Source organism: Pygoscelis adeliae, unplaced genomic scaffold (genome assembly GCF_000699105.1).
Source record: "Pygoscelis adeliae isolate BGI_AS28 unplaced genomic scaffold, ASM69910v1 Scaffold232, whole genome shotgun sequence".
In the NCBI taxonomy this organism is placed as follows: Eukaryota; Metazoa; Chordata; class Aves; order Sphenisciformes; family Spheniscidae; genus Pygoscelis; species Pygoscelis adeliae.
Window position 1 is genome coordinate 3,509,466 of NW_008824473.1, and position 11,274 is coordinate 3,520,739.

At 43.4% G+C, this 11,274-nt stretch overlaps 1 protein-coding gene across 1 annotated transcript in view; it reads left to right on the forward strand.

Annotated features, from left to right (window-relative positions):
• Window positions 1-4,230: 4,230 nt before the first annotated feature.
• The window catches only part of UBE2N (ubiquitin-conjugating enzyme E2N), a 27,130-nt gene continuing 20,086 nt past the window's right edge, over window positions 4,231-11,274 (forward strand). The window contains exons 1-2 of the mRNA XM_009321360.1: window positions 4,231-4,299; window positions 5,139-5,276. Of these exons, the coding sequence (XP_009319635.1) occupies window positions 4,231-4,299; window positions 5,139-5,276 (207 nt within the window). The remainder of the gene's footprint in view (window positions 4,300-5,138; window positions 5,277-11,274) is intronic.

Here is an 11,274-nt window from a genome sequence, read left to right on the forward strand (position 1 = left end):
GTGGGTCTGGGGGGGCCAGCGCGCTGCTCGGACACCCGCAGCGGGGGGCGTTGGGGCACCCCGGCGTCGGCAGAAGCCGTTCAACTGGGGGAGAGGGCGCGAAGTCCCCGCAACAGGCAGCGGCGCGCCCGCCTGCCCAGGGGACGTGCCATCGTGTTACGTTAGCTGCAAAATAATCCCCTCTAATCCTATAATTTGAGGGGGCATCTCTAACATCTAAACACCAAGCTTATTTAACAAGCTTGCGAGCATAGCCTGCTTGCTTTCCAGGTTAAGTGTCACAGTGGCTGCAGTAGCTCCCTCTGTTCAGCCTGCCAAACCTCCGCAGTGCCTCTAATACCAGGAAGGCCTGGGTTTTATGTGCATGAAATAGCACGTTTCAGATACTTAGGGCATGCAGAAAACTCACCTGAATGCCCCAGGCACGCTGCTGCTCTGGGGCTGCTTGCTTTGCTTCTTTCGGGAACCTAGTCACAAAGCGTTTCAAAGACGATGTCATATTTACACAACATGGATAAAAGACAAGAAGTAGAGACAAAAATCAATTATCTGGCCTGCTGCTCTGGTACCTGAAATGGCACCAGCACCGTAAGCTTTCACATACCCGTGAAGCATCTCTAAGTCACATCAGCCGACTGTGTCTCAGTTCCGTTCACAGAATTACTCTTCTGGAGGGTCTTGGGTAATGCCTCCTGAAAAGGCTGCAACCTCTTCCAGATATCTTCAAACCATTGCATCTTTTCTGGTCGTTGGCTGTGGCACAGCAATTTCATCCAGTTGTCAGCGGAAACTTGACAATTTCAGCAATGTCTACCTTCGGTCTGTAGCTGCAGAGTTGTAGTTACACTGATAACTTCCGGAAGTGTAGCCAGAAATCACTAGTCAAGAGCTGATCGTTCCCATCAGCCGTGGCAAATGTTTCTTTCTGAATGTTTTTCCTGACAGTGGAAGATGGAAGACATCCATTCTGGGCCTTCTTGCAATAATAGATTCAGTAAGCTGCAGAGAGAGGGGGCAGAGATGGGCCAAAATGTTTTACATACTACTTGGAGAGATGCAGCCGAGGTGGGAGATCACATCTCCGCTACAAGACTCCTCCACGTTTGTGGAGATTAGCTCTCTCCATCATTTCCATCAAGTTTCTGCGTGCAGCTACAGAGGGGTCTGATCTGGGCTCAAGCACCAGACAGAAGCAACACAGCTCTGTGTATCCTCTGCTGTGTACCAGCTCCTTATTCCCACAAGGAAATCCTTGTACTAGGATGAGGGCAGCCCTTGGATGAAGAACAGCCTTTTGAAGCTGAATACAGGCGAGGTAGTGGTTATACTGATGGACAAAGAAAACATGTTGAGGATTTTAAGCTCAAGGACAGTGTTGACAGAAATAACTAAATGGTTATAAACTGTCCGAAACGAGTGCGGTCTGGAAATCAAAAGAAAGGAATGAAACTGTGTTTAAGGAGTGAGCTTCAGGAATATCTTGTCCATAGGCATAGTGGGGATAAACAGAGTTACTTCAAAGTGACTCTTGCCAAGTTTATGACCAGGAACAGATTGTGACAATGGGGGAGCTGCTGCTCAGGATTCTTGCCTTTCTCCTGGACAGCCGCAGTGCATTACACCTGTATGCGAATGCACCTTGCTACGGTCCCTTAGCGCAGAATGCTGTCATGTGTGCTACGTGTGTGTGTGTGTGAACCTGTGACACAAGCACATTAGGCCTTGTTCTCGTTTCCTAGGAAATATTAGGCAAAATTAAGGCTTCTCTGACTTATCTTGAAGGTGCTCACGAGTTAGTTGTCACAGCTTCTTTAAAAGATTGCCTAAACTCAGTGGTGATGATGACTGTGGTTGACACCTCTGATTCTTAGATGCCTTCTCAAAAGGATATTGTTCATCCATGCAGGAGACAAAAATCCTCTGCTCTTCAGTGGAAGCCTTGAAATTAACTCCCTTCACAGCTGGAGACCACTGCAAATTGCACCTGCTTCTTTCTCCAGTGTAAGACACTTTCTTTTTTTAATCTCTTCTCTTCTCTTCTCTTCTCTTCTCTTCTCTTCTCTTCTCTTCTCTTCTCTTCTCTATATTGAGCAGCATCTGTTAAAATAATTTTTAAAAACCTCTCTCTGGCCCCTTAGAAAATTGCCCTCTTCATAAAAAATACTAGATCTTGATATGCTCGGGTGTATTAGTCATCATTGCAATATAAGCCTTCTGTGGTGCTCCTACATTACTGTTTCCGATATCAATTTATTTGCTTTTATCAAGAAAATTTTTTTACTCTTCAGTGCCATGTGTATTTTCTGAGGACTGCATACAGACACATACTCAGAGGTATGTGGGCTCTCTCTGCTCAGACACAAGTTTGAAAAAGTGGAGTTTCTGATGTTCTGATTAATGTGACCATCAAGTGTTCTAACGGTGGGATTTTATAGGCCGGTGGTATTCAGTTGTTAACAGCTAAGGAGCTAATTCATTAGCGAGATTGTAAAGAACAGCAAAAGATCTCGAATTTGAAGTTTCTTTTTTTTTTAATAAATGTTGCAGCACATGCCGGTCTGTACTGTTTGTTTTCAATTATTGTACTTTTTTTCCACATAGCAAATGCTATGTGGTTCTCTGGGGGGAATTTCTGATTCCAGATAGGAGGGCAGCCACCGGGAGGGTTACAGGTATCTGTTGCCTAGTGCTACCACATCTTTAGTCCTCTCTTTCACATCACTGCAATGCAACATCACTTGTAAGGTTCATCAGAAATTGTTAGCAATCTTCTCTCCCTTGTGCGAATTCATTGGGAACACTTGACAGCCCTCTGGAATCTTGATTCACGAAACGGCCTTCACTAGATTTTTCAGATTCCCTGATTTTATACCCTCATTGCAAAACTAGTTTTAAATTAGAGGTAGCCTGTGGGTATTTCTGTAATGATCTTGTTCTGGAAACGTGTGCTTTTAAAACATCACTGTAATGGCAAATCTTGTAACTTAAATCCTGGTTCTAAAAGGTTGCAACTGAACGTACTGCAGAACTTCTTATTTTTTAAAAACTAAACCACATTCCCTGTTAAGCTTCCAGGCTATTTTTAGACAGTTTCTATAAAAAGTTTTTTTAGGAGGCAGTAGATGAGGTCTACCCCCTCCTTGACACATAATGTTCTGTGAGTCTATTCTTAGAAACATGTTCTGATGGATTACAACTTTCTGGTAGGGAGACAGGAATTGCTTAAGGACAGCTCAGAAGCGTGATGACTACATGCTTCTCCAGCATGTCTGGAGATGGGGTTATTAATAACTGCCAACGGCCTTGCTTGCTTCAGCAGGTTGTAGACAGCGAAGAGGAGAGTTGCTCGCTCTGTATTGGCTCAACAGAAAGGAGGTTGTTCTCTCCATTAACTGCGGGGATACTGTGGAGGCAGTAATGGTGATGAGCTGCAGACCTCTGGGACTTCACGTCTATTGAAAACCTGGGAGGTTTTGTTTCTAGGTTGCACTCTCGCTGAAGACAAACCATCATCTCTTCTTACTCAGTCAGTTACAAACTTCTCCAGGAAATATTCTAACTGATAAAACAGTTGCCCTATAGTTAGGCAACAAATGCTGTGTAGTAATGAGGGCAGGACTATGTTGGTTGGCTCTGTTTTAGAAGAACAAATTTATAAATCAGAGCTGGCATCTGGATTGGTGTGGGTTTTGCTTAAGCAGTTGCGCGCACACACACACACACACACAACGCTTGTGGGAAATGGAAAATCGGGACTTGGCTGTTCCAGCTCTTTTGCTGTAGCGGCATATTTAGGAAATTTTTTCTTTGCAAATTCATTCAGGCTGCTTGTTAGCAAAATGAATATAATAAATATTTATTTTTCCATAGAAATCAATGTTTCAAAATCTTCCAGGAATAAGCATTTGGTTTCCTTTGTTTCCATTAAATCTGGAGTAGAAAAGGTACTATACAATCATACCTAGAAGTGGAACTGAATTTGTGAATGGATAGGTTTGTTTTATTGCAAAGGTGGTTTCTTCACAATGGAGATGGACGAGCCTTCGCTCCTGAAATAACACATCTTAATCTTTGTAAGGTTATTCTATAAATTTAGGATACAAATTTCTAATAAGACCTTGTAGTTTAGTTATGGTCTTAATTCTCAAACCTTCTCAAGTTATGCTGTAGCCAGACAGATTTCTATGTTTTAAGTCAATCTGTAAACACCCAGAGTAAATGCCAACGCTTATGTCAATAGGCTATCTTCATTCTTTAGTAGATCTCATGCCATCCTGTCGTCTGTCCATCCAGTCACTGGTAAGGAGTCAAGCTGCAACTGTAAATTACAAATGACAAAACTAAAGTGCCTGTAGTGGTCACATGCAGCCTAAATAAATTGTGTTCCTGTCGATTACTGTCATTCAAGTAAGCAATATTATGCTTGTATTCAATCAGCCACTTCATGAAAAAAAATCAAAAGTTGCTACAGCAAAGGCTCCTACTCACAGCATCCCATTCTGACGTCCTAAGTTGGTAAAACAAATAACTGGTGGGTTTTTTTCTTCTCTTGGTACAGTTTCACCCAGTACTGCCAGTTAAGATCATTCAGAAATTGTCCAGTGACTCTTACAATTAGTGCTAAGTGAAAAACACTGCACTTCTGTGCCTCAGTTTCCCCATTTGTACATAGGGTTCACAACAACTCTTGTAAAATACTCTGGGATTTACTGAAGAACATTTTTAATATAAAATCTAGATATTACCGTGAGAATTCATTCTGTATGTGTACATACATACATCTGATTTTTGCTGTTGAACAGACTTTCTACAATACTTGACAAAAATATAAAAATGCTGTTATGCGAGATAAATAATCTGGGGTTTGAAATAGAGTTGTAATTGCAGTAAGACTTTTATGAGATTGCAAAGGGAAGGAAGTAAGATTAGTCAGCCACAGGCTCAGCTGGCCTGGATGCACCCACTCAGTGAGTAACTCGATGACAGCAAAAGCTGTCATAGGAAGATGGTCAGCAGCTGTGTTGAATTGTTCTGGGAGTATTAATTGCATAATTGCAATTATTTGTTTGCCTTTTCTGCCTACAGTGACATAGAGCGCTTTGTTGGTGAATAAGGTGATTGCCTAACTTTGTTCTCAGACCCGCTGTAATCCCAGCGATGATGTGATGGTCACGGATCTGCGGGAGGAGGATCGTGCTCTCCATCCTGGCCTTCACATCGGTGCGGTGGGACAAGATCAGCTCAGCCAAGAGAACAGGTCACTGCTGCGGGAAGGGGTAATCCTACACCTGCCACATCTCACTGTTTCCTACTGCTTCTCTTGTGCCAGCTCTGGTGCCTCAGCCAGAAAGGTAACTCAGCCAAAAAAACCAAACCCCGTACCCCAGTAGATACATACCAATGGAAGGAGGGGATCAGGAATATAGGGCGGAGCGCAGGGAAAGGGAGCAGGAGCTCAGTGTTGCCTGCAGCTTCTCCAAAAGGATAAGAGGTGTCCAAAGTTGGGTTAATAACTCATGGATACTGCAAGGGGCAATTTCACTCCCACTTGTGTTACTTACCTTTTGTTGTCTCTGGTGCTTGCTAGACCCCACTGTAAGCCAAATCAACCCACCAGTCCAGCAGAAGACCAGACTAAATGGCTATTTTTCTGCCAAGTTAGTGCATTGAATCAGCTCAGCAGAATCTGACAAGCCCCAGGCGTGAACAGTGGGGGAAATGCTGTGCGTGAGGAAGGAGGGTAGAAGGAGTGAGATGGGAAGGGGAAGTAAGAAGTCCTCTTTCTGACAGATTGACTCAGCTGTCTGGTATAACTTGACCTCAAATATGTGGTTTCACGCTATCCCTAATGCAGTGAACTACAGACAGTCCGCTTTCACACCCCCAGGTATGGGTTCCTGTCCCCTTTCTTGTGCCACACCTACACAGCTGCGTGACTGCCTGTGGTTCACATCAGCTCACTGCTCACCCAGGAACTATTCATGCTTTTGATCAGCTCGTCTTCTGCGAGATCATGATGTGAGCTGAGGGAGCAGCGGTGTGTGGCAGAGGAGGAGGGCAGGAGCCCTCCTTAGCAGCAATGCAAATACAACGTGGCGTAACCCTGACATGAAACTACACCCTAAATAACCACTGTGGAGGCAGGCCTTGGTGGAGCTGGGCTGTAGGAGTGAACTCTGATTTAAATGGGGACTACAGGTGACACCAGTCTTACTGAACACTGTGCCTAAATTTCCTCTGAAATGCAAATATAAACGTTGCTTTATAAAAGCCAACCAGCAGCAACCGTAGCGGACAAGATCGCTTTTCTAAAATGAACCTGCATTTTCAGGTGCTCTGAACTCAGAAGCAAAGCATCAGTGAGCCGCAAGGGTGGCACTGCTCCCTCAGGGCAGGTGAGCCAGGAGCCGAGGGCACCCCACGGCGAGCCGAGCGGTGACCCCACCAATGGGGTGCAGCCCCACTGCGCCAAAGGCAAGTGAGCAGAGCAGCGTGGTTATTGCAGCGGGGCCTGTTGATGGTTCAGGGATCATCAGGCAAGACACGGTAACAGGCTAGTTCTGAGGCTGGTCCAGGAGCCCCCGGCACTCAGGTAAGCACAGCTGAGGTGTAGCTCCGGAAAGAATGAACACCCAGGCCCATCAGAGGGTGAGGGTGGAGGCCCCCATTGAGGCCATCACAGAAATTAAGGTCTATTTGTGCATTCAGCGCCCTGACACAAAGCTGTGGAGTCAAAATAGCATCTAACAAAGCTTCTACTGATCTAAGGCCAGTACAACCATCCAGAATCCTGTCTGATATCCTTGAACTGTTTATCAGCATATAGCTGACAAAACACAAGCGTATAATATTCCCATATTTCCTCACATTCTGCCTGAGGTGCAGCGTTTATTTCAGAATATTAAGGGAGCAAACAGTTAGCAATCGCCAGTGCTAAGAAGAGAGCGTCAGACAGAACTCCAGGCAATGAGGCCAATGAAAAAAATCTCAATTTAATTTAAACAAAAATATCAATCTAAATGACTGCCAAACACATAGCACCTTTATCTTTCAACCTAGCGAAAGAAAAATATCAGGTTGAGTCAGGGAAGGCAGCTGTCTAAATGGGGATGCATGACTTCATTAATGACGTTCCTTGGGATGAAAGCAGAAATTTTTTTTCCATCAAATCTTTATTTTACAAAAAAAAAAAAAAGGATTGCTGAAACACTGCAAACTTTGACAAACTACACATGTAGTGCTGTGGAAATCTCGCTTTTCAGATCTGCTTTTTCTTCTCTTTTTTTCTCTTCTCTGTCCCCCCTCCCATGCCATCCAAGGAACTTAATTTTTTTTAGCTGGTTTTAATGGCATCGTTATATGTTTAATGGTATTGTCATATGTTTAATGGTATATGTGGCTTTGAAAAACTGTATGGATAAAGAATCCCTGTGCCATACTGCTCAGAATAAATAATCTGGCAGAGAAGAATAAATACATTTTAGCAACAACCTTGAACTTCAGAGTAGGAGTGCTGAAGTACTATTCTACCCAGGGAAGCGGAAAGCAGAAGCATGCTGGGCTGGATCACCCGTGGTGCTTCTCCAAGGATGTCAGTTCCAAGAGACATGCCAAATGGAGGATATGCACACAGAGCAGTGCAGGCTGCGGTCCAGAACCCAGTTACGGTGGCAATAATGGCTGAGTGGAAAATCCTGAAGGACAGGTGTAGACACTGGAAGGTCACTGGGGTCGGAAAGCACCTGGAAGATGCAAGAACCTCCATGGGGTGTGGCTAGTTTGAGGAGACTGCCACTTACATGTCTTGTTCCAGCTCTGATTCAGAAGATTAAACTGCCTCCTTCAGGAATTTGAGAACGCTGTAAAAGAAGGACAATTTTTACTATAGCTTCTCCTGGAAGATATCTCTTGGTACACAGGGAGCGCAAAGAAGCAAAGTCTAAAGTCAGTATTCTGGAGTAGCCAGTTTGAACGGCTTTTCCAGCATCTATATGAATACTCAGGGATCTCTGCAGCCGTCCTTGTAGGAGCTAGAATGACTTAGGGGAACAACCTAAATCTTTGTAGATATGACAACAGAAAACAATGTTTTTGTTCACTGCCATCTCCTGAGCAAGCAGATTTCCAAAGCCTCTTTCTAGGAGGAGCCAGAAAGAGAGGTGTGATGAAAACTGCAACTTTCCCAGGATGTGGCAGGCCACTAGTTGAGCCACGAAAACTATCAAAACATAATAGCTTGCCAGATTGACTTGCTGCAACTTCAGACTGAAGCAAGATTCCTGGTCTACGACATTTGAAAGGGGACACTGAATGCAACATTCATGAGCATTTTTTTGAGCCAACTATGCTCCACTCCGTTGTTGCATCTCGCAGGCATAGGGCAAGGTTCACAGAGCAGAAGTCCCAGCGCTTTCAAGAAACTGAGAGGCGTTTTACTCGCATTGAACCTAAAAGCATCTTTTGGCCCATGTTTTCTTCCGCTTATGCCAGTCCTTTAATGGTCAGTAATCCAGGAGAAGGGTAAAAGATAAAAAAAAAAAAAAAAGAGTGGGAGAAGGCAGAAACAAACGAAAAGAAGTAATGCTGCAAGCAGCGTAACAAAATACATTGATTTCCAATTACTTTGGTCTTGAGGATATGGTCCAATGAAGATTCTTTGATGTCTAATAAAGCATTGGAGTCATGGAGACTTTCTCCTAGTGGGATTACCAGCAACATTTTTTTTTTCCTTTTGTCTTCCTACTTTCATAAAATTCACAAGGAATTGCTATCTTTAACAAGATATGAAATATGAATATGCTTCACCTCTCCAGCTGTACCTTCATATTTGTTTGATGCTGGCAAGTGCATACAAGGGTTACTAGCATAGGACCGAAGGGTGAAAAGGGATCATTTGGTTTAGGGGCCATTTCTGGTCTTGGTCCCTAAACTGCCTGTTGTATTATGTGAAATTTACACAACATGGAGAGAACATTTTTAAAAATAACCTAAATATTTGCATTGCTTCTACATATGTCTACCTGCTAACTCAAAATGAAGGCTCCTAGTCATTACTGGGTGTCATAGCAACATGATTACAAATATTTTGTTATTCATGAAGTTTCAAGATTATATGAATGCTAATTTCCTCTGCACTAACCTTCTCTCCTGATTTTTTTTCTCCTGACTCCCTAAGCAAAGTTCACTGTAATCCCATTCTTCAAAACCAATTAGATTCTCTACCCCATCCGCATGCTGCTCAGTGGTAAGCAGTTATTTATACACAGGTCAGCACTGCATTATGGTCATCACTAGATGTTGTTACTTCATTTACACCAACCTCACTGCTCTCCCAAGTGACAGATGATTTGAGAAGGCATTACTGTATTTACACCTTGTAAAATTTACTGCAAAGTAAGCCTTCATTTGTGACGATCGGAGTTCTAGAAACGGGCACTAAATACAGCCTCAAAATTCTTCCAATCGAACAAGGATTGCTCGAGAGCAATTTTAGTACCACACGGGTTCTAACCCCCCCTGTATGAGCCCAGGCCTGAGGTTTACATTTGCCCATGCAAAGAACATCTTGAATACTGTACTTTTCATTTAGACTATTTGTTCTTGGGGTGGGGGGGGAGCTGCACTATAGTCATTTGGAAGAGGCTTCACATCTCTGTGTGTGATCTCACCTATCTGAAAAAAAAAAACAAAACCCAAAGCAACCAACTAGTAAATCACTGGCACTGCTGCCACCAGCATCAAACATTAAGATGCTGTGCATCCTCAGGAGGAGAGCCCTAGCAGCTCCAGACTATAATTGTTTATTCTAAGGCACCAAATGTGCTATAGATACTTCAATATCTGTGAAGCTAGGAAAAAAACAGGCTAACATGCAGCTGATAAAACACATTATTTTAGAAGGGTTTTTCTCTACCTTACAACTTTTTTTTCTAGAGATCAGCATTTCACCTTTTTAGATTAGATGGTAAGTACTGTGAAGGTGCCGAGTATACGAAAGTATCTGCTCGGTCTTGTTTGGTAGTAGCAACAGGTTGTAATAATTAAGTAAAAAGAAAAATCCATGATTAAAGAATAGTTCTGTGTGTAACTAGCAAGACCAGATTTTGCTGAAGGACCACATCTAAACACGGACATTTCACATGCTAATGTATGCAAATGAACTCACCCATCTCCACTGCAGAATGAGGTTGTGTTATTGATGAATGCTTTAAGCCCCAATTCTGCAAATGTGTTTTCATGCACTTCTCTTGGTGCGTGTCACTTCATTGTTGATTTGACTGACTTCAGAGAAAGGTACATCCAGAAAGTTAGGAGAGGAATTGAGTGCTTAAAGGGCTGAGGATGTACACAAGAGTTCACAGAGATCATGGGTTTTCATGAATTGATACGAAGTTTGGAATTACTGGTGTCTTCAACAGCCAGGGATATCAAATACTGTAGAACAACTCTGTACTTGTTAGTTGCCTTCTGTAGAGCCAGTGGCTTATTGAGAAGGATAGAGAAGGAAAACTAGGTAAGTTTTTGGGAAGTATTGTAGGGAGGGTGAAGGAAGGAGGCACACCACTCTTCTGACGCGTGCTTCATGTTATTGTAACCATCATGTAATAATATAAATGCTTAAATTTTAGGATATAGAACATGTTTGTAGTATCTGTGATAGGAGCGTTTCAGCAATTACAGTCCAGATTTGCCAGTGTCAGAGAACTTTCCATTCTACCAGACCGTACAGAAATTATGTAGATCATCTGGAAGTTCTGTTTTTAAACCAGGGGAAAACACTTCACGGGGAATCATATGTATGCAGGGTCCTATTCCTGGCTGTGCTGCTGGCCTGCTTGGTAATCTATGGCAAATCGCTTCACCTTTCCAAGCTGTTATTTCCCATCAATAATGATGCACGGTGCTAGATGTTACTGTTAGTAAGCGGCTGTAGTAGTGTCCTAGGATGCTCGTCTGATAATTATACACTAACTTCTACAGTATTTCTCTTTCTGCTGAAGAAGGAGGTTCACTAACTGGGTGTTACTAAGACAGAAATGTTCTAAGATATCTACGTGACAGGTTTAGTGACACTCACACTGCCTAAAATCAGGAAATGGTACACGCTGTAGCATTACTGCGCACACGACGCCCGAAATCCTAATTCTGTCAGTGCTGAATGACGACCCCACACACCTACTACAAGCGGGCTTCTCCTGCCCTTGCAGATTGCCGGTGCGCCTCACGGAGGGGGTAAATCGGAGGGGCCGCAAGCAGCGCCGGCAGGGGGGCTCT